This window comes from Camelus dromedarius, chromosome 13 (genome assembly GCF_036321535.1).
Source record: "Camelus dromedarius isolate mCamDro1 chromosome 13, mCamDro1.pat, whole genome shotgun sequence".
Taxonomy (NCBI): Eukaryota; Metazoa; Chordata; class Mammalia; order Artiodactyla; family Camelidae; genus Camelus; species Camelus dromedarius.
In genome coordinates, this window is record NC_087448.1 from 28,727,807 (window position 1) to 28,751,318 (window position 23,512).

At 36.0% G+C, this 23,512-nt stretch overlaps 1 protein-coding gene across 4 annotated transcripts in view; it reads right to left on the bottom strand.

The window, feature by feature from the left end:
• Nucleotides 1–2,983: 2,983 nt before the first annotated feature.
• Nucleotides 2,984–23,512, bottom strand: part of PIBF1 (progesterone immunomodulatory binding factor 1) — a 171,044-nt gene continuing 150,515 nt past the window's right edge. Inside the window, exons 17-18 of one of the 4 annotated variants that reach the window (XM_010978783.3) lie at nucleotides 15,879–16,052; nucleotides 2,984–3,258 (exon numbers count right to left, since the gene is read on the bottom strand). In XM_010978783.3, coding sequence (XP_010977085.1) covers nucleotides 3,208–3,258; nucleotides 15,879–16,052 — 225 coding nt within the window. In that variant the 3' untranslated portion in view covers nucleotides 2,984–3,207. Of the gene's footprint in view, nucleotides 3,259–15,878; nucleotides 16,053–23,512 lie in introns of those variants that run through there. The other 3 variants (XM_010978782.3, XM_031466110.2, XR_010383595.1) reach the window with 3 other exon arrangements.

A 23,512-nucleotide genomic window follows, 5' to 3' on the forward strand; every position in this document is an offset into this window, starting at 1 on the left:
TATTGAAACTGGGAACACTGGAGAAGGAACTTGGTGAATTCAGTTTCGTACATGTTGAGTCTGAGGTCACAATGGGATATTTAAATAGAGGTGTCAAGTAAGAAGGTATTATATTAAAGCAAACAGTTTGGACAAGATAAATTTGGGAGTACTGGCATATGGTAACTGAAGCCAGGGAGTAGAAATTACCAAGAGAGTAAGTAGAGAACAGAAAAAAAGACTTAAGGGGAAAAAGAAACTCTGAAAAATGCTAATGTTTTATGACCGCCTAGAAGAGGAGCGAGGGGGAAAAATGATGAGAGTCCAGTATTGCAGAAGTCAAGGAAAAATGGCAAGAATGTGTCATTTGCGCTTACCACAGTAAGTCACATTCTGTATAATAGTTTTACCTTTCACTCTCAACTGATACATAATGATTTATACACCAGCAAGGTGTGGGCAGAGTCCTGAAATATGTGTCACCTTCAGTTCATTAATAAAATTAATTTTCCGAGCCTGTAAGGCTGAGGACTGGACGATGGACTCTGTAAATCAACCCAAGTAAATGGAGGACTCTATTTGACAGCTAGCTGGCTAGCTCTGTCTGCTGACTTCCAAAAGCCTCAGGAAGTCTTTCTTTGAAGCATTAACAGTATTGATTATTTTTTAAAATGAGTAATATTAAAACAAACTATTTTCTTTTTTTGCTTATCTTTAGCCTTTCAGGATCTTAAAATGAAAGGGAATCTGGCTCATTAACAACTTCAACCTCCGCTGAAGGTGGGAAACTTGCCTTAAACTTCCTGATGATTATCCAACCAGTGTCTGTACAATATAATGACTTAGAGTACCCTGGGTCACCATGTGGTGGGGTGTGACAAAGGGAAAAGGGAGGGGGGTTGTTCAATGGGTACAGAGTTCGAGATTTGCAAGATGAAAAAGTTTCAGAGATCAGTTGTAAGACAATGTGAATGTACTCAACACTACTGAACTCTACACTTAAAAATGGGTAGATGGTTAACTTTTTATGCTATGTATTTTTTAATCACAATTTAAAAAAAGGAGAAAACAGTAAAAGACTGAAGGTCTGGAAACTTAGAGAAAAGGAAAGGTTTGAGATGATACTAATAAATGAGTTAGAACAGATTACATAATACTAAAAAGAAATTTCTAATTTTTAATACAATAAAAAAAGTGACATCATTGTATCTCATCTGTTCTCAAATTCATCAAAAAAAAATTATACCTTAAACTCAAGACACAGTGCTACATACTGAAGACCAAAAAAGGCATACAAAACAATTCTTGCCTTCAAGGAAATGGACAAGTAAACAGTTGTTATAAAATATGGTGAGCAGAATTAGAGATACAGAGTACAGAGTACATAATACAGATTATTATAGTAGATCAGATAGAACTTTCTGGAAGGTGTGGCATCTGAATTAGAAATTCACAAACGTCTTCTAAATAGCTTTCATGCCACAATCTAACCCTGAGCTTTATTAATGGTAGGAAATGATAGAGGAACTATTTTTTTTTAAAGAGTAATTCATATTCAGAAATGAAAGGGAGGGAAGAGGGGAAAAAAATTGGGATTTGGAGTCAGGAAGATTTCCTTCAGTTTTTTCATCACTGTATTTTCTACTTTTTTTTGTTGTTGGGGGAGGGTAATTAGGTTTATTAATTATTTTTTTAGAGGAGGTACCAAGGATTGAACCCAGGACCCTGTGCATTTTAGCATGCACTCTACCACTTGAGCTATACCCTCCCACCTCTATGTTTTCTATTCTTAAAATTAGCTCCAAATTTTCCTACTTCTGTGCCTTTGTCCACATCATTACTTTAACTTGGATAATCAATCAGTATTCCTTTATATTAAAATATGTACATGTAACAAACGGGGTTGACTCAACTAAATTATAAAATGCTTTTAGATGAATAATTAGAGTTGAAACTAAAACAGACGTTTTCTTCTAGTATTTTAGAAGGAAACAAATTATGTCTATAGGTTTACTTTTACTGAATTGTAATGGTCTCTCGATTTAAAATGCATGCCTGAGAAAGGCCATTTTCACAAACCTTTGTTGCAAAAAGTCATATATTCGATGTAGCTAAATGAAATAAAAAAGGGGGTAAGGTATAAGTTAGGGTTTTTAGGACAAAAGTAGATTTACAAGCATATATTATTATCAAGAGCTTTTTCTGTTCTCTCACACTCAACTAGCAGAAGCATTGATATATGCGTCAGTGGTTCTTCACTAGGTGGTTGCGGGGGGGTGTGCCACCCCACGGGACAAGTGACATTTCTGACTGTCACAACTGGGGAGGCACTGCTGTCATCTAGTGGCAGAGGTCAGAGATGCTAATGAACACCCTACAATGCAAAACACTGCCCCCTACTCCCACCCTGAACAAAGAATTATCCAGCCTCTAGGTCAACAGTGGTTGAGAAAACCTGCAATAGAAAAACGCATTTCTTTTCTTTTCTTTCTCTCCCATCCCTCTTCTTTCTTTTAAATTTTAACTCTTGAACAAGAAATGGAGCACATTTTATGACAAGAAAAAGAGAAAATGCTACCGAATCTTCCTCACTGACTAGAAATTTGGTCCATACCGCATCTGAATCAGCATTGCTTTGACCCATGTAACAGGACACTTTCCACCAAAATTTTACTTGACCTATGGAATAACAGACTTTCTACCAGACTTTATTGGTTTATGATAATATAAAATATATGAAAAAAGAGCCTAAAGAAAGAATTAGCAATTTATATCCTCTAACATGATATCTGACCACTATTATCTGGCATTTGAAGGGCCTTCTAGTAGATTTCCCAAATGGTTATTAATTTAAAAATTGTAAGGTGTCTTGGTATTTGTGTTAATGACATTTAAACTCAAAATTTATATAGTTAGAAAAATACTCACCAAAATAACTGAGCAAAATATTTATAAGCCACACATTAAACATGCCTTGAAGAATTATGAAAGCTCCAAAATTTAAATCATAAAGTATACAACATTTATTTTGGAACAAGATAGATAAAACCAAATATGTTCACTCTATATATTTTGATTATGATAAAATTTGTTAATTTAACACTCAGTTAAAAGAAACTTTAAATTAGCTAGTTAAAAAATGCCAAGTACATGATTAAGATAAACTTTTTGTCCATTGGAAAAAGAACTTCAGGAGTAAATGATGATGTAGCAAATCTGTCCAAAACACTAGGTCTTCATCTTTTGCTTCTTAGACCACTCAGGTGCTTCCTTTTTGGTCTGTAAAAAATTAAAAAAGAAAAGAAAATTAAGTAAGACATGTATAAGGAGGGTAAGAGAGACAATTCAGAGAACTAAGTTTCTCTACACATTGGGGCTTTCTTTGTAAAATTATAGTAAATAATTGCTTTTCTTAATTCAGAAGGCTACTACTTAAGGGCAAAGATTTTGTCTTTTGTCAGAAATAATCTCCCACCTGTATGTCTATTAAAAAAAGTTCACAGCTGTGTTTTCTGGCTTAAAGCCTGTATTTAATATATCCTACAGAGGTGAGTATTTTATGAATTGATTCTATTTTCAAAGAAAATTATAAAAAACCCAAGGACACAGCTTCTTTTTAGTTGTATTACCTATGTACATATAGATATACTCATTCACTCAATAGACATTTAGTGAAGAATTTCTAGATCCAAATCATGGTGCTTTGGGTATTCTGAATTGCTAAGTATTTACCAGATTACTTTTTGGGTTTACTGCTCAATCATTTCAGCCTCCAAAGAGCCTGGCTGTACAGAGTAGCAACAAAAAACAGCAGAGGAAGTGGGCTGTTACAGAATAAAGCCCGCAGAACTCCTTATATAAGGTACGGATTCCAATCAAAACATGTTACTTTATATAATATAATAAATCAAATATGCAGTTACTCCTTTCCCACCTATATTTTCTTAAGAACTATGAAGAACTACATTCCTAAATAAATATACATATATGTTTGTAGGCATATAAATAAGCATGATAACTTACACTTTTAAGCGTTTTTATATACTATAGCTGATACACAAAACGTTACAAGTGACAACAGTGATGAGCTCCTCCTGACCTCAGCCATGCCCTGGGCCAGCTTCAATTACACCACCAAACACACCAGTAGACCCTCCACTCCCCTCCTCCAACCCTAGCTGTATAACATAGCTCTAACTTGAGCTACAAATACTTTCATATGATGGTCCCCAAAGGCAACTAAAATTCCGTATGTCAAAATGAACTCCCCCAATCCGCCATATTCTCTGTCTCGGTGATTGGGGCACAGGTTGCTCAGTTGTTTAAACCAGAAATGTTTTGGGGGAGGTATAGCTCAGTGGTAGAGCAAGTGCTTAGCGTGCACAAGGTCCTGGGGATTTAACCCCCTGTGCCTCCATTAAAGTAAGTAAGTAAATAAAACCCTAATTACCTTCCCACCCCCCAAAATAAATAACAACATAAACCAGAAATATTTGATCCCTCTTCATCTTAGATTTCTTCTTTTCACTTGCTACATCCATTCTAAGCAGTCCCTAACATTTGTTGAAATATCTTTTCAACTCCTTAGTCTGTTTCTATCTTGACCCCAATTGGATTGCCTCCGGCCCTCATCATCTCTGGCTTGATTCCTGCAAGAGTTTCCCACTTGCAATTTGGCTTTCTCTTCTGTTCTGTTCAATTCATCACCCACAGTCCTTCCAATCTTATCTTTCTGAAATGCAAATCTGCATTAAAACACTTCAGTGGTTTTTCTTTAAAAGAAAGTCCAAAGTCCTTAGTATGAAAAGTGAAAGAAACTTCCACATGAAAATAAGGAAATCATAGAGAACATCCAGGTGCTATCTTCCAAGAGAATTCAAAGATGACAGAGGCTAACCAAATCCAAAAGACACCAAAGTACAGATGAGAATTCTAGTTTATCTGTCATAGAAGCGGTAAGTTCTGTTTTGAGAAACTGTGATTATCCCTAGGTCACAATGCAAAATGATTTTCTTAAGGGTGGCTCCTGGACAAAAAACTATGAGAGCAAGTTCTATGGACCAAGATCCTAAAGATCACAGAAGGAACAGAGCTTGTACCTCTGCATTTTCTTAATCAACTGATACTAAGTGTTGTTGTTATTGTTGTTGTTTTACTACCAAGTATGCATGGGGAGAAGGTAAAGAAAATTTTTTCAGTTAAAGAGTAATCTTAAGACTCAAAAAGGACAGAACAAGCATTTCAGGGCAGACTGTCCTTCCTGACTCCTGTCTGCTGCAGACCATCTGGTCTGGTCTGCTGCAGACCATCCCTTCTCCATTCCCTCCTCCCAATGCATCCTTTCTTCAGCTGTGTTAATGATGTAGCTTTGCCACAGTCAAGTGTACCTCTGTCTTGGGAATCAACTGCTTTTCCATTTTGTAAATGGACTTTCCAGTTCTTTGGTTACAACCATTTAAAATTAATTTCATAGCTTGCTCCCATAGGACTAATGTATGTTCCTTATTCCTAGGTTGTTTTGGCGGAACTTTCCTATCACTGTCATGTTCAAATTACCTTTAACTTAGAAAACAAGGCCCTTTAGCATGTGGCCCAGACTTACTTCTCTAATCCTCTCTCTTGAGACTGTACTACATGAACTAAATTATTTGTAGTTGAGACTAGTAATTTATTGAACACCTACTATATACCAGGTCCTTGTGTTAGGTTGTACAGATATAAAAATGAGTAAGATCCTAGGACAGAGTCTGCTGGTTGCCTAGACTGCAGCTACTTTCCTCTTCTTATTAAAAGAACTCTGATTTTACTATCAGAGTAATGGTCTTAACTACATTTATCAAAACTACATTTATCAGTTTCTCTTGCTGCTAGGTGTGGCCATGTGACTGAGTTCTGACCAATGGGATATAGAGGATGTTGGGTAGAACTTACAGAAAAATGCCTTTAGAAAAGGAGATGGTTATTTTCCTTCATTTCCTCTTGCTTCTTGCTTGGAATGCAGATGTGATGGCTTAGGCTACAGCGACCATTTTGTGATTCTGAGGACAGAAGCTACACACCAATGATGGTTGAAGAGAAAGGCAGAAGGAACCTAGGTCCCTGATGACTTCAAAGGGTCACAGACTAGGCCGGAAATGCTTATCTCCAGACTTTTATCTGAGAGACTTTTATCTGCTTAAGTCACTGAACTAGCAGTGGAACAAATTCCAAAAGGCTCTGACTCTTATCCTTAAGTAAGTTATAATGTTTATTTTGTTTCATGTTGTATTTTCCCCACACAGGAAAGTGTCTGGCACGCAGTAGGTACTCAATGCCGTGCTTCCTTTGTTTTTTGTAGCTGGTGCACAGTATAGAACACTGGGTTAGAGCACAAGCTCTGGAATAAAAGGTCTCAGCCATTCATTTGTAAACTTGGGCACGAACTCTTAGTTACTACATACATAATATGCGGAGACTGAAAAATAACAGTGCTGGCTATCCCAGGTACCCTCAGATCTTCTCTCCATCCTTTCCCACCCTGCTCTGCACCCCAGGATGCTGTCAGTGGTGTCTTCTGGTTTCTGATTAGGTTCAGTTGCTGGGATGTACAGCAGGCTTCCAGGTGGGAGGACAAAAGGAGTTGGGATATTTATTCTCCAGCTCTGGCCATGGCTTGGTAGTGACTAAACTCCTCTACAGAAGACCAAAGTTCCCATAAGAAGGCTCCAATCCCTCTCCTGGCCCCTTGAGCTCTAGGAGTGGTTATAGCTTCCCACACTTACTAATCCTAGATGTTCATTATCACCTGCTGGTTTCCACATGCTTGTAAACAGTCCCTTCAGTGTGCGACATCTGTTTCCTAAATGGACCTTGACTGACATACAGTAATCAACAGCAGAGGGCTGTTGAGAGGATAAAATGAGACAAAGCATGGAAAAGCACCCAGCCCGTGATAACTGCTAACTATGAACAGTATTTTCTACCTGGTGTTCTCTCCTCCTAGCTGTTTTTCAGGACTCAGCGCAAAAGTCACCTCCCCTAGGAAATCTGCTCTGTACCTCATGGCTTCTTTTGGTGTTCTTTTCAAGAACCAAAGCCTTTAATACTTAATTTATTGTGTAATTGTTATACTTGCTTATTGAATCGGTCACCCAATAAATTAATGCTCAATAAACATTAGTTAAATGAATACATTTCTTTCTGTTGTCATTTTTGAATCTAGTGCTTTGTATATCAGTGTGAGTATTTTGTGGTTGATTCTCATTTTACTTTCAACAGTGACTACAACTGACATTAGATTTTGAATATTCAATTAATACTTCTTAGTCTAAACTTCAGTTGGCAAATGTAAAACAGATGTCCTAGAACTTTTTCTGACTGTATGTTTCAAAGTAAACTTCAATGGGTACATTTAAAAATCATTTTCTGGAGTGGTATTAACATTTTATCATAACGAATATTTGGAAGCATGTAATTTTCAAATCTCGTTCTACATAATCTCATTTTTCTTCTTGTATAACTATGCATAGCAATGAAGAGGCGTGTTTATAAGTAAGGTATGACTGCTCTCCTGGCTCCGGGCTCCCTCCTATGCCTCCTTCACTCAGCTGTCAGTGAACCAAGTATCATTCTGCCTCCCCTCCTTGTTTCCCCTGCAGGGGTGTTTCTCAGTCCCTCCCGTTTAACCCTATAGCTGCCTCTTCTCTCTCCTCCATCACTACCTTCGCTACCTTCTTAAGTTCTGTCTGAATTGATATGAAAGTCTGCTGCCTCTATCTATCCGTTCCTCTCATTCATCTTTCACTGTTGCTGTCCAGGTCTGAGAGTACAAACGAGACCCTCACAGCATCCTGTACTTCCTCCCTATTTAGTATTTATCACATGGTATTGTATGATACACGGTGGTCATGATTAAACTGTGCGGCACTCTAGGGCAGGGGCCCTGGGCCTGGAATAAGGCTTGAATAAATGAATGCTTTCAAAAGAATGTGCCAGAGACTCAAAAGACGATTCCATAAGAGGTATTTCAAAGTGCCTGGAGACACAACATGGAGGACCCTTGAGGAAAATATGTTAGGTGATTTCTCATCTACATCAGTACCTATGTCTAAGTACTACCAAAATTCAAACAAATTCCATGGAGATAACAGTGATCCTGGAAAGCTGATTTCTGATTCTCATGAGACATACATTCTTTTTATTTTATTAAAAAAATTTTTAAAATTGAAGTACAGTTGATTAACAATGTAGTTTTAGTTTCTGGCATACAGCAAAATGATTCAGTTATTTATATACATATATTCTTTTTCAGACTATCTGCCATTATAGGTTATTATAAGACTATAATTCCCTGGCTATACAGTAGGACCTTGTTGTTTATCTATTTTATATACAGTAGTTTGTATCCACTAATCCTGAACTCCCAATTTATTCACCCCCACCTTTCTCCTCTGGTAACCCTAAGTTTGTTTCCTATGTTTGTGAGTCTATTTATGGTTTGTAAATAAGTTCATTTGTATCATTTTTTAGATTCCACATGTAAGTGATATATTTATCTTTCTCTGATTTGCTTCACTAAATATGATAATCTCCAGGTCCATCCATGTTGCTGCAAATGGCATTATTTCTTTTTTATGGCTGAGTAGTATTCCAGTGTGTGTGTGTGTGTGTGTGTGTGTGTGTGTGTGTTTGTATACATATACACATCACATCTTCTTTATCCATTCATCTGCCAATGGACATTTAGGTTGCTTCCATGTCTTGGCTATTGTAAATAGTGCTACTATGCACCTTGGAGTGCATCATGAGACATACATTCCTCAATTCTAGACATTTTGTCAGTAAGGTACTATCCATTAGTGACAGCCCAGTTCCAGGCACTGTAAGTTTCTAAGCCTTTATCCTTTACCAACTCCTGATTAGTACTGAGCAACTAGCATAAGACAGATCACAGACTGGCGAACTATGGTCCACGCTCTCTATCATTGTACGGACTGCCTGCTAAGAATGGATTTAACATTTTTAAAGAAAGGTAAAACCAAAAAAAACAATGTACAATAGCGATAGTATGTGCCTCACAAGCCTAGAATACTTACTGTCTTGCCTTTTAAAGAAAAATTGGCCAACTCCTAATAGATGGCTGTTAAATAAAGTGGGCACAAAAATTCAGATACACAATTAACTGGTTTTTATTTCGGCAATTCCATTTTTATCCTATTTAAACAGTAGTGTTTCTTCTATGTTACTATCTTAAAGTTATTTACCCTTCCTACTCATAAGATGGGGCTTTAGGTAGCAAAGTTTGTTATGCCTCTTCAGTCATTAACAGAGTTCATCTTTTAGCTGAGGAGGGCCCTTATTTTCTATTTCACATTTCTATTTTTTTCTTTTTAAATTTAAGACTTACAGATTCCATGATATGAAATCCTTCTTATAATATATTTTATATAAACATACATATACTGGACATGATATTAGACATACAAATTGCTTAAAAGTAAACTTATATATTGGGAGCACTGCTTTAATTTTTATGTGCTGGTTTAGGTTAATTATATTTATAATTTTATAAGGAAACAGTACAAATTAATGAAAATCTCAAATTATTAGTGGTGTTAACAGATCCTAAAGTCAACAGTATTCCAGATTTAGGAAAGTGCTCAGAGGGCTGTGGTGAAAACAGATGGTAGGATTAACTGGAAACCTTCCAGAAGTAATTTACTGTTACAATGTGATTTAGGAGACAGATAACTGATAAGATAGGTACTTCGGTATCATCCAGAAGCTGCCAACTAAAACATTAATATATAACTTGGGGATTATAACATAGTGAGAAAGAATGCTGACTGATATACGCAGACATAATAAGCCTGGTGGATTATTCCCGGAATCTAGAAAAAGAGCTAGAAATTAAGAATCTGTTAGTGTTCAACCAGTGCCTGTTTCTAAAGAAAAGAAATACTATGTCTAATAGATATAATTACTTTGTTCTCTAAAAAAAAGATAACAGAAAGTTGAAGAAGTAAGTATTTATATGTCTTCATAGGCAGGGCTCAACTCTTTTTTTCCCCTCAGAGGATAAGTATTTATTCAAGTTACCCAGAAAGTCAGTGTTAGTGCCAGTTTAATCCATGAGTGTATATTACAAGCACAAGAGACTGATGGAGAGAAAATATCTGTAACATAGTTAATAAATGTTTAAGATCAGAATATAAGAGAGAGTTCATAAATCAACAGCAAAAAGAAAACAGAGAAAAATGAGCAAAAGAAATGAGCAGGTCATTCACACACACACAAAAATACAAACAATCAATAGAAAACAAAAAGACACTCAACATCACTAGTAATCAAAAATGCAAAATAAGATACTTGTTTTTCATCCATCAGATTCAGGAAAACTGAAATGATTGCTAAAATAAGGATTGAATGTGGATACATACGGATCTTGCACATTGTTGGAGGGAGTACCAATTGGCATCGCCATTTTCCAGGGAAATTTGGTGTTTTTAAAAAATATTTTATTTTATTTATTTATTTTAAAATTTTAAGGCAGAGGGCAACTCACACGTGTCTAGGATAGCTGACCCGGCTTTCCTACCAACAAAGGGACAAAGTGAGAAGCAGCCCCAGATCACTCAGACTTCATGGCTCTATTTCCATGCTCACTAGAAACTTCCTTATTTCTAATTTAGCTTACAGCTAAATTACATCAGGAAGATGTTGCAATTAGTATTCCCGAGACTCAAAATTGAAAAATTATTTTTAAAAATGTAAATGCACTAGATACCTTGAGGTGTGAGTGTGTCCCGGTGAGATAAATCTGGATTCAACATTAAAAAGTGAGACCAGAGCTTCCAAACCAATGTGATAACAAAGTGCTAGAGATACGATGAGCAGTTGGTCCCTTCTGCCTCCAGAGATGGCTGGAGCCCCTTCAATCTACCAGCAAAGTTCATTTACCCTGGTGTACTATACAAATATCACACTTTTTTATGTGTGTTATAACATGAAAAACGCCGGGTGGTACAGGGTTAGGACATGATTGTGTTAATGTCACCTCAGGGCAGCATCCTGTGTCACCTGTCTTAATACATCCAGTGAATTGTATTCATTATATTAGAGTATTACAAATAACTGCTAAATTCCATCTGGATGAAATTATAAAATTTCCCTCATGAATAATGAAAAAAAAAACCTGTTTCTATAACCTATCTACTGAAATGTTAAAAAATTTTGGTAAAATATACATAATATAAAATTTACCGTCTTAACCATTTTTAAGTATACAGTTGGTCACACCACTGTGCTCCCCTCACCACCATCCGTCCACAGAAATCTCTGCATCTTGTATAATTGAAACTCTGCGCACATTAAACAGTGACTCCCCACTCTCCTTAGTCCCAGGTAACCACCATTCTAATTCCTGCCTCTTTGAATCTGACTATTCTAGTTATACCCTATCTACTTTTATTTTCCTTTTGTCCTAAAGGAAAGTGTTAAGTGGTAAAATGACTAAAGCCAGGCATAAGAAAGCAGTAAGAGAGGAATAAAGTCTAGATTGTTAGACACCCTATTTTTTAATAATGAAAAGGGGCACAAATTAGAAAATATTTTGTGAATGTTACACTCTCTGCTCTTGGAACTTCTCACTCTTTATCTCTTGTTGTCACCTGTCAAATCCTAGACATTCAAGGCCAACCTCAAATACCTTCTTTTTCTTGGAGCCCATCAACAACACATCATCTCTCCTTTCTTTGAGTTTCTGTGGTAGCTTGTATTTCCTTTAAAGCAGTCCCCCCAATTTCACCTTATACTATTTTTAGTGGCTTTCTTATCCTTGATCCTAGAGGAGAAGCATCCTTAGGGCTAACTCTGCATCTTAATGATCTGATTATTCTACCATATTCAGCACAGGTCCTTGCAAATAGTACACATTTTTTAACTTAATTTACATGAACATTTTTTGCCTTCCAGATGACCACATGTAGCCTTCTAAATCACTTCCAGAGAATTGTGTGGTCTCTATAATCATTTTTGTATAAATTACATAAACGTAATTTACCCATCCAACATACGCTAGCGAATGAGATAACCAATATAAACCAAGACCTGAATCCTATCATAAATTCACTGTAATGACACTTCACACACTATGTGCTGGCGCTACACATCCTACTATGCTCCCTACTTAGAGACTAACGCCCCTTCTCTTTTTAATGCTTACCGTCCACGTGGAGAAAAGATTAACTGCCGGGCTGCTAACATGCATTTTTAAGAAAGTACTGACAAAATAGTGACAATGAATTACATCCTGATTAGAAACGGTATTTTGGAAAAGAATGGCAACAGAAAACTAGCACAAGACAGTCCCGTGCTGCTCTGCAATGAGAGAGGAGAGTTATTTACTCCCAGGAGGATTAGAATAGCTCCAGTTTTTCTCTAGTTAAGGAGACTGGTGAGGCTGGGAAAAGTGGTTAGCACAGCTAAAAGCTACCTTGGGAGAGAAAAGAGACGATTAGTAGTTGCTCGTTACAGAAGCCGCACTAACCATGGTCTTGGGAGTTGCTCCTTTCACACTCCGCGTAGTTTATTTATGTAGTTCAACACTAAAATTCTCTACACAGTTTAAACAGCTAAGAAGATAACTAAATTGGGGAGAAGAATAACTGTTTTTTTTTTTAATGCTACATTACCAAATATTTAGATTATCTGCTTTGATCATGTGCTGTGGGAACACAACTTCTATCTTTTTTTTTCTTTTTTCTTTTTTTTAAAGCAGACGTTTTTATTGTAGTGTTTGTATCCCGAAGGCCAGGTAATTGGGGTTTCTCTTTGATTTCTGCTTGGAGCAGGTTCCGTGAATTGAACCCGGGACCTCTTGCGTGCTGAGTATGCGCTCTATCCCCCTACAGCTTCTATCCTTGAAGCACTTACATTCTGTAGTTCAGTTTAGTCTTTTTGGTGTATTCAATGCCTGAAAAACAACTCTCTCACGTCTGTGATTTCAATGGTCAGAACTTTTCTATAAAATACACCTTTTGGGGGTTGTCTTCATATATGAATATAACATGAGCACAGCAAAATGTGCATATGATTATAAAAGTATTTAGGAAAAATGTATCAAGCTCTCATTCCTCCTCCTCTATAACACAGCTCTACCTCCGCCCCACTGCCCAGTTAACAGCAGTTCTGTGTGTTTTCCTCATATTTTCAGTGCGTATATAAACATGCACGCACTCATCCATCCATCACTGAATTTATCAGGGAAAAATACCAACAACAAATAATTTCAGCCAAAGGATCTGAAAGCAAATTAGAAATGTTTCCATTTTAGCTATAAAACCGTAAGATTATGTAACGATTAAATCTTATTTTCAAATATTTGCATCATAAAGTCCTTATTAACAAGATGAGGGAAAATATAAGAAAAGCATTCTTATGGGAAATTGAAAATATTTAAAATAATAACTGTAAAAATTCTGATGCCTTAAGAGAATCATAGTATGTTTGTATAAAAGAAGTCCAGACCTCATTTCATATAATATCCCTCCTAATTTTACAGATAAGAACCAGCTCAGGGCATTTAGATGACTTGCCCCAGGTGACCCAGTTAATTCATATTCCTAATTCTGTGTTATTAGCACATAGTATCGATTTGAGTGATTTCCAGTATTTTTTAAAAATCTCATTTATTTATTATAGTATTATTTAGTTATTTTATTTTGGTAGGAGGGGTAATTAGGTTTGTTTATTTTTAGAGGAAGTACTGGGGATTGAACCCAGGACCTCATGCATGCTAAGCATGTGCTCTACGATTTGAGCTATACCCTCCGCTCAAGTGATTTCCAGTATTATCTCTCAGTTTTCATTAGGACCTCACACCTCTTTTGAAAAATTTCCTCTTGTACATAAAAGAAAGTTTATTGTAGAAAATAATAATAATATATAGATAAGCATAAAGAAGGAAATAAAAACTACCCAATTAATACTTCATATTTCAAATTTCCTTAATTTTGTTCTCACAGCAGAACCTTAGCTTGAGATACTGGAGAAATCTTACTCCTACTGATTTACTGATTACAGTCAGGATTTCAGGATATCAGAATCAGGTTACTGAGCTAAAGTCAGAAGTACAGGAGGTCAGGATCAGAAGGACTAGTTCATTGCTTGGAACAGAGAAGGGTCAGAAAAGCAGATCACAGAATGTGACAGGCTTCCAGTATTTGGTTGTACCTTGTGGTTTTCAACCGACCCTATGTTTTCCACTAGCGTCTATGTATTCAGTCTGCTCTCCTCTTGCAGATTACAATAATAGACACATCATAGTGTCTGTCATGATCTCAGCCCACTTTCTGAGGAAAACTAGCCGAGCCATGGTCCTTCTGAACAAACAGCCCTAGGCAGCTTTCTTTGGTACCATGTGACCCTTGCTGACTAGTAAGGGCAGCCATCCAGTAGGCTGGCTAATAACCTTAACAAGTCTTGCCACAAAGGGGTAGCCCCCAACGAGAATGACCTGTGCCAATTAGAATCCTGCTTTTGGAAAATACAGGAAGAACTAGGTTCTAAGAGGGGAGACTGGGAAAAGGATGCATAGATACATGTCTCAAGACAAGGGGCTGTGATGAGGAAGTTGATGAGGAAGTGGATACTATGAGTAAGCAGAAAGTAGGAGAGAAACACAGAGAAGCTGATGTACCACTGGAGGAAAAGGTCCACGGACTCAGCTGTGGAAACGCATTCAGCTGCCTTGCACCCAGGCTGGTTGATCCAGATTTCCAGTTTTCTCCATCCTGTTAGCTCAGTCTCTATTGCCACATGGACCCTTACATAATTATCCCTTATTTCATTTAGACTGTAACTCTGTCATTTTTTTTTTAAAGGAGGTTAAACTATGTAATCACCAAGCAATCTCTCACATCTCACTGATCTTGAGTAGCATGTTCTGAATGCATAATGAAATAGCTTAGATCAGAGGTTCCCATACTTGACCGATTATTATAATTATCTAGGGAGTTAAAAAAATTAAGTTTCTGGGGACTCACTGAATCAGCATATCGTACAGAAAATCTTTCTGGTTGTGAGTCTCCACTCAGATGGTAAAAATCATGTTTCTTCTGAGAAATTAAGGCATGGAGGGGAAACCATGTTGAAGGAAAATGAAATATTTAATAAGGTGACTCCTATTTTGAGTCTCTTGCCTTTTTCTTCTTAATCTTATTATTTGTTAAAACATCATTTTCAATATTTCCTAATTTATTTTCATTATTTAATGGAAGTTATTCCAATTTCTTGTTCTGCAACTACTTTCTGTTCAAATACATTTTTACCTAATAATCCATTTCAGTCTGTTAATATGATTGGTTTTATACTTTATAAGAAAACTCCTAGAGTAAAATACATTATTTTACAAATAAGAGGGGGCAAGCGATATTTTGTATCCCTTTTATTCTTATGTAAATTTAAAAATTATACAAACTGTCTTTCTGATTCATTTATAATTAGTCTCTGGAGATTGGAGGAAGTAGGTGTTAGATTAATACTAACTCCCGGGCAAGTCCAATATATTAACTAGAAATACAAAACTCAACTATCAACTGTTAAGATAGGTAATATACACATTCAGAAAAAGGCTTAATACAGATCTTCATGGAAATGTTAGCAGTCTTGATTTGTGGTGGTGATTTCATAGCTGTATACATCTATCAAAATTCATCAAATTGTATATCTGAAATATTTTACTGTACAGGAATTATACCACAATAAAGGTGTTAAAAAAATACAGATCTTTCAAGGCTTTTTCATAAAACTATTAAAATTGGTTTGAAACCAATATAAATGGGAGGAAAGAAATTTAAGGAAAATCTAGTTAGTGAAAATCAGAGATATTAAAATTCTAAGTTCATTTTTATTATACTTACAAAGAGTGTTGGTTTGGGTGTAAATATATTGTCTTCATGTTCTCTAGGCACATTCAAAGTCTTTGATTTCTGATTTTCGGTCACATTTTTGGATTCCATTTTAGTAAAAAGTAACTTGTCCTCAGAACGCTTATTCCGCATATTAGTGAGAATCTGTTTCATTGCTGCCAATTCCTGTTGATGTGTGAAAATAGAAGAAAATGGCAAAATATGATTTTAACAAGCAGAGTAATAATGATGGATGTCAAAACATTTTTCTTCTTAGAGAAAACATTTGAAGCAATTTGAGGAAAGGTGTGAAAATAACAACATATTAACATACAATAATGATGTACCTGAATTTTATAGTCATTAATTTTTTTAGTATGATAAACGATAAATATACCATTGCAAAGGGGCGAGGGGGGAGGGATAAATTAGGAGTATGGGATGGACAGATACAAACTACTATACATAAAATAGATCAGCAGCAAAGATTCACACTATAGCACAGAGAACTATATTCAATAGCTTGTAATAACTGACAATGGAAAATAATCTAAAAAATATAAAACTGAATCACTTTGTTGTACACTTGATACCAACACAATATTGTAAATCAGCTGTACTTCAATTAAAAAATATCATTTTGTGGTCCAGTGGTTCCCCAATTTTTCTGCACACTGGAATCACCTGTGGAACTTCAAAAACAACTAATGCCTATGTCCCACCCCCAGGGATTGTGAAATAATTGGGCTGGAGTGTGGCCTCGGCTTGGAAACTTTTTAAAGATCTCCAGGCGATTCTAACAGACAAATCTGGGAACCACTGGTTTAGCTGCTTTCCCCTGTAGCTTCTCTACACATGCTTATTAAGTAGATTATTTAAGCACTTAACTTCTTCTCTCCATGTCTTAAACTATCCCATTTCCTTTTGAAGTCTTATATGAAGATAGAAGGGAAAAAGAGTCCAAAAATATTTGTTTTGCCTATTAATCAGCAGTTCAAACAGTAAGTTTAATACAGAGTCAGGATTTCTTTAACCGTATTATTCCCTATTCTTTTACAAATGAAAACCAGAGTTAGCTTTATCAGTTGTCCTTTGAACTAAGAACTCATTATGCTGAACTTCTTAAAGAATGCAGATCAAAACTGTCATTCATTCCCTCCTGCAAGTTTATTTTCTTTTATTTTGGCCATAGTTAAACCTTCAGCAGCACCTCACACTAACTAGTGGATATTTATGATTACGTACTAAACTGATCCAATCAAATACAAGTATATGGAGAGAGGACAGATCAAACTCTCCTTTACCTTATTATCTGTAGAACAGTGGTAGGCTGTGCTGGAGGTAATTTTCTCCTATTATTTTATTTCACCGTCATGCCAAGACACAAAAATTACGGTGATAAAAAGATGTTCTGCGCCCTTCTACTAATCTGTTTATAGACATCAGCTCTGTGTCAGAGCAAGTTCCTACAGGCCTTTTTTTTTTTTTTTTCTGGCTGTCATTAGTTCTATTTAGAACCATTTAGCTAGAGTGGGTATTTTAAAACAGAGCTGTTGAGTTTAAGCCACAGAGCCTTAATAAATCTCCGGGCCAAGAGAGGAGCTGGAAGAAACGGAGCCAGAATCCTTTCTCTTCTCTGCAGGACTGGGGTTGGCTTGGCCAGCGCACATGAACGTGACTACCTTCAGACACTGCCAGTCTGACAGACCATTATTTGAGCCCTTTGAGGACGCTTTTTGCTTTCAAGATCATGTTATTTCATTTACATGCTCCCCTATAGTGGAGACATCACTGATTTCATGTTGAACACGTCTGGTGTTACGGCTGATTCTAGCCCCTGTTCTACTTCCCCAGGACAGGAGAAGGGAAAGGGGAGGTGACAGTCTCAGCCGATCAAAAGAGCACTTTTTATCTGAAAGAACCTCTTTTTCCTCACTGTAACTTTTGTACTTTGGCATGAAGACAAAATAAAACAATAGGAAAAAAATTACCTCCAGCACAGCCTACCCCTATTCTACAGATAAATAAATAAGGTCAAGGGGGTCATACTTTCCAGGGGAAGGGGTGAGGCGGGGTAGGGATAAGGAGGGAGAAAAGGAAGGAGTTGTGGGGGGCCCTTGGCAGAGGGCTTTGGCTCCTAGGTGCCCAGGAGGAAGCTGTAATTTTGTTTCTCTTTGGCTTCCCTCTTCTGCTGGTACAGGAGCAATTATAGGAAACAGATCACCCCTGATGCTGGTCAGCAGACAGAAGGGAAATTCACAGGTTTTTGCTTTATTTAGACTAGCTGGTGTTGTCACAGTACTATTTTTGTTCATCTGATAGTATTAAACAACGTTATTAGCATGGTTTCTGAAGTCTAAGTAAAGAACTTGAAATGGAATTCTGTCAAATTCCTGTTAGGATGTTACACAGCTACAATGGATACCAAAATAACATGCAGAACAACTTTGTTCAGTTTTATTATGTTCTGTCATATAGATGATCTCTTTTACATCAATGCTAAATCTGAACAAAGAAAATTCCACTTTAACATCAAATAATATCCACCATCCCACCATATACTGAGCACACAGAAAGCCACCCATGTGTAGTGGAAATAGTTTAGTATGAGGCTGGACGTCAGAGACTATTCCTGACTCTTATTAGTTGTGTAAACTTAAACTGTTATTAGTTGTGTAAACTTAACCAATCTACTCTGGTTCGATGAGCCTTCTTTTACTAATTGATAAAATCTGTATCTGCATTACCTTTTTGGATTTCTGCCAGTCTGGTAAGTGTTTGGGTATACTTATTTTGCACTTCTTCCACTGTGATGGTGAGCAGCTTTTCAGATATTTAAGGGTATTTTCTTTCCTCTTGACATCCTTGGCCTGTTTTTATACTGGGTGATTGGTCATTTTCTTTCACATTTCGAAGAGCTCTTCATATGTTAGAGAACTTAGTCCTTTGTCTGTAATGAGAGTGGCAGGTTTTCTTTCCTGTTTATCTTTTATTTGACTTTGTTTATGCTTTTAATTTTTAATTATTGGTTATGCAGAACTTTCTGATTCTGATTGATGTAGCTGAATCTGGCGCTTCTTAATTTTATGGCCTTATGATGCTGTCTTCTTCCATTTTCCTCAAGTTACTTCTGTGGTTTCTTTTCTTTTTCAAATATTTAGATCTCTGATCTATTTGAAGTTTATCCTGGCTTAGGGTGAAAAGTGTAGATTCAACATCTCCCCCCGCCCTCCCAGGCTATTCTGTAATAACAACATTATGTACTGAAGAGACAATTTTTTCCTCTCTAATCTGAGATGCTATCTTTACCATATACTAGATTTCCATAAGTCTGTGATTTATTTCTGGACTTTTAAACCCTATTCCAGTGGTCTATCTATTCAGGCACCCATGTTACACTGCTTTAATGTTTAATGATTGAGGGTTTTTTTTTTTTTGTGGGGGGGAGCTATGTTCTTAGGGATAGGGGTGGGATGATGTTCAATTAAAAAAGAAACCAACTTAGAACTGACTTTTACAATGTTGAGTCTTCCTAACCATGAAAATATTTTAATATCTCTTTTACCTACATTTTTGGCATAAATTGTCCTGCCCTAGTTGGTGTTACTATTACACTGAAGTGGGTGTGATTCACAAACTCCCAATTCACAAATGGACAAAAAAATAAATAAATAAAGCAACATAATATACAAGAATTAGAAAAATCTGTCACTATAAAATGGGATCCTTTGGTAAGATAAAATAATCTTGAAATCTGGTCTGGTCCTAACCTGGGTTAGTTTTTACCATGTTCTCTTATCTGGCTCCTGACTGTTGGCTCCATCTTCTATTTAAGATTCTGTTCTTATTATTTGGACTTGACTTTTCCATTCACTTCCCTAGCTTTTGATTCTGCTTCCCTCTGTTCTGTAAAAGTCCTTTTCCAATTGGTCAGTATGGTTATTTGTACTTCTGTTTAATGATTTATGAATACTGTTCATAGCAGAGCAGAACATGATTAGATCCACAGAAAAGGAACTTCTGATCAAAGGAAAATGTTTCGAGTATCAAGTTCAACTGGATTCTTTTTCTTACATTGCATCTACTGCTCAAAATCATGCCATTTACTCAGGTTCCTATTGGATCTTGACGTTCTGATAGAGATTTTTCCCCTTTTTTTGGGTTCCTCCTTTTTTATAGAAGTAATATATGCCTTTCCCCATATTATCTAAGATTATCTAGCTTCTTAATCCTATTGTTTGTTGGGATCAATTTTGTAGAGTGATTTTGAGACTGATACACAGTTGTTATATCGAAATTTCTTTTTACTGCAATCTTGGCAAGTTCCACTATTTCTTGCATCTTTCTTTTTGTCATTTGATGGCAAACAATCTGGTAATTTTGTAAGAGAGGTATTGTGATGAAGTATTGTGCTTTCTTTCAGAACTTGGATATTACTTTTCCGTCTTCTGAAATCAAATTTCTGAGATCTGTGATGCCAAGCTGATCCTTATTTCTTCGTAGGTACTTGCTTTCTTTCTGGGATGGTCAATATTGGTTAGCTTTTCCTGGTTAATTTCTGTCTTTTTACCTTTTTCTAAATTATAGGCAAGTTCATTGACTTTTCTTCACATCCTTCTACTGGCATTTTTACTTACTTAAAATAAATGTCATGATTTTGATTTTCACAATTTTTGAAAATATCAGAAATTCTTTCTGTTTACTGCTTACTTTTTTGGTAAATACTACTTTCTCAATCTTCCTGAAGAAACTAATTACAGTACTTTGTAAGTTCTTTCCTGTTACAGAAATTTTTGTTTTCTCTGGAAAATGGAGTAAATTTCTCTGTTTGTTTATTGTGATTTTTCCTCTTTGTGCTATTAGTTTTTTCCCAGTTTCTGACAGTCTTTGGTTGTGTGTTCCAATTTATGAATGAAGGAACAGAGTAAATGTTTTCTTTCTGCTGCTCAGGCCATTCATCTGAATGAGACATTGAGTACGATCTCTGGCTGTGTGGATTTTGAAAATCTGTCACACAGGCTTCATTCTAGGATCCTCAGGCGCAAAGCAGGCTCTCTTGTCCAAAATGACAAAATGAGGAGAGTCCTAATTGGGAGCCCCTTCATTTTGGCAGTTCTGATTCTATTCCTGGCAAATGCTCCATTAATTTAGAAAGCCATTTGTCAAAATATTTTTTAAACTTCCTGCTTTTTAAAATGAAAGATGCATTACTTGTTCATTGTAAAATTCAAATACTGCAAACTTGTCATTGCTCAATCCTTTTTTCCTTTCCCCACTTATTTGAGATCTTTAAACACTATTTTTCAACAGTCTGATTTATAATAATATTCTTTAATTCTGAGATGCATTATATTGCTTTTATTTGATTTTTTAAATTTCATCTTTACTATGCCATTTTATTAAATGTTTCAAAACAACAACGAACTAAGAATCAGATGTAAATCCTAGTGCTGGCTCTGCCACCATTTATGACTTCTGGCAAGTCATTTCCTCTCTGTGCTTTATTTATTTACTTATATCAAATACATTACAGTAACTTCAAGAATAAAGGCACCATTCATTAAAATTAACAAATGTAGAACTGCATCTGAAAATACAGTAGAAACTTAAGATAAACCAAAAATAAAACAAAACAATAAAAACTATATTGTAGCACGATACTCTTCAAAATAGAAAAGTTAAGGACAAGGATATTCTTATGAAACTTCCAGATGATGATGATGAAGATGATTGTTACTGTACAAACAATCTCTATAAAAGAGATAAATTGGTCTCTTGAATCCAAAAGCACATATCTTGGCCTTTTAATACAAGCTATTTGCACAGAGTGGTGGTGGCATATTTAAACAGCTCAACTGCAGAGCAGCTGCTTAATAGTATTGCATAGTTGATGCCAATAAATTGCTGAAAGTTGTAAACTCTGCAAAGATGTTGGCAAGGGGACACATAGATGGCATTTCTTGATGAAAATAGCTCTGACAAGTATAATGCAAACTGTGTGCCCCATGGGAGGTTAAAGTAAGTGCTTTTACAGAGGAGTAACAATGTATCTGACTAACAAGTCAGATAATTCTGTGCATCTTTCCTACCTGAGGTAACACAAGGCAGAAACCAACCTTGTTTTAAATCAAGTACATGTTTTGGATGTTTACACTTCATCTAAAAGTATTTAAGGGGGAGGGGATAGCTCAGTGGTAGAGCACATGCTTAGCATGCACAAGGTCCTGGGTTCAATCCCTGAACCTCATTTAAATAAATAAATAAACCTAATTACTACCCCCCACCCTCCCAAAATAAATAACCTTAAAAAGTTTATTTAAAGACAGTGGGAAAAATAGGACATAAAAATTATTTTTTAAAAAAAGAGTATTTAAACAACATTTTATTATGGAAATCTTCAGATATTAAGGGAAGAGAACATGGCATGGTTTTCAGCTTCTACTGCCCAACTTTAACAATTATCAGCATTTTGTCAACATTGGGGTTTTTTTGGGGGTAATTTTATTTATGTATTTATTTATTTAATGGCAGCATTGGGGATTGAACCTAGGATCTCATGCATGTTAAGCACGCACTCTTAACACCGAGCTGTACTCTCCCCGTCACATTGTTTTTTTTAAACAGCTTTACTGAGATATAATTCATATGCCATATAGTCATCCACTCAAATTATGTAATTTTAAAGCTTTTTTGTCACCTCAGAAAGAAACCCCGATTCCCTTAGGAACATTCCTCTATCCCATCTTGTCTCCAACTTCTCAGCCCTAAGCAACTACTAAACTGCTTTGTTTCTGCAGATTTCTCTGTTCTAGACATTTCAAATGAATGGAAGCATATAATACGTGGTCCTTTCAGAGTAGTTTCTTTTACTTAGCACAGGGTATTTAAGATTCATCTATGTTGTAAATATATCAGAACTTCGTTTCTTTTTATGATCGAATAATATTCCACTGTATGGCTATAACACATTTTGTTTATCCATTCATCAGCTAGTGGACATTTGTGTTGTTTATACCTTTTGGCTGTTGTGAATAATGCTGCTAACATCCAACATTCTTGTACAAGTTTTTGTGTGGACATGTTTTCATTTCTCTTAAGTAGAAACTTAGTTGGGCCATATGGTAACACTATGTTTAATCATCTGAGAAACTATGATAATGTTTTGTCAACATTGTTTTATCTACTTCCTTTCCAGTTATTTTGAAATATTTTAAAGTAGACCTCAGATCATTTCACTTGTAAATACTTCAGTAGAGATTTTTAACAGATAAAGATTTAAAACCAAAGTATCATTATCATATCTAACACAATAGTTTAAAAGAAAATGTAAACCTATTTCAAAGTCATCTATTCAGTATTCTGAGAGCGCAATAGGAATTTCACATTGTTATCAAAGCAAACATTTAGCACAGTTTAACGTATTATTTTTAAAGAAGTTAAAATATACCTTGATAGTGGAGGGTATAGCTCAGTGGTAGAGTTGCATGCATGAGGTCCTAGGTTCAATCCCCAGTATTTCAAATAGATCGATCGATCAATCAATCAATCCCCCACCCCCAAAATTGAAAAAATATATATCTTGAGTGCCAATGCCACCACACGCTAAACAACAGACAAAACAGGTTTTGTATGGCAAATTAACATTC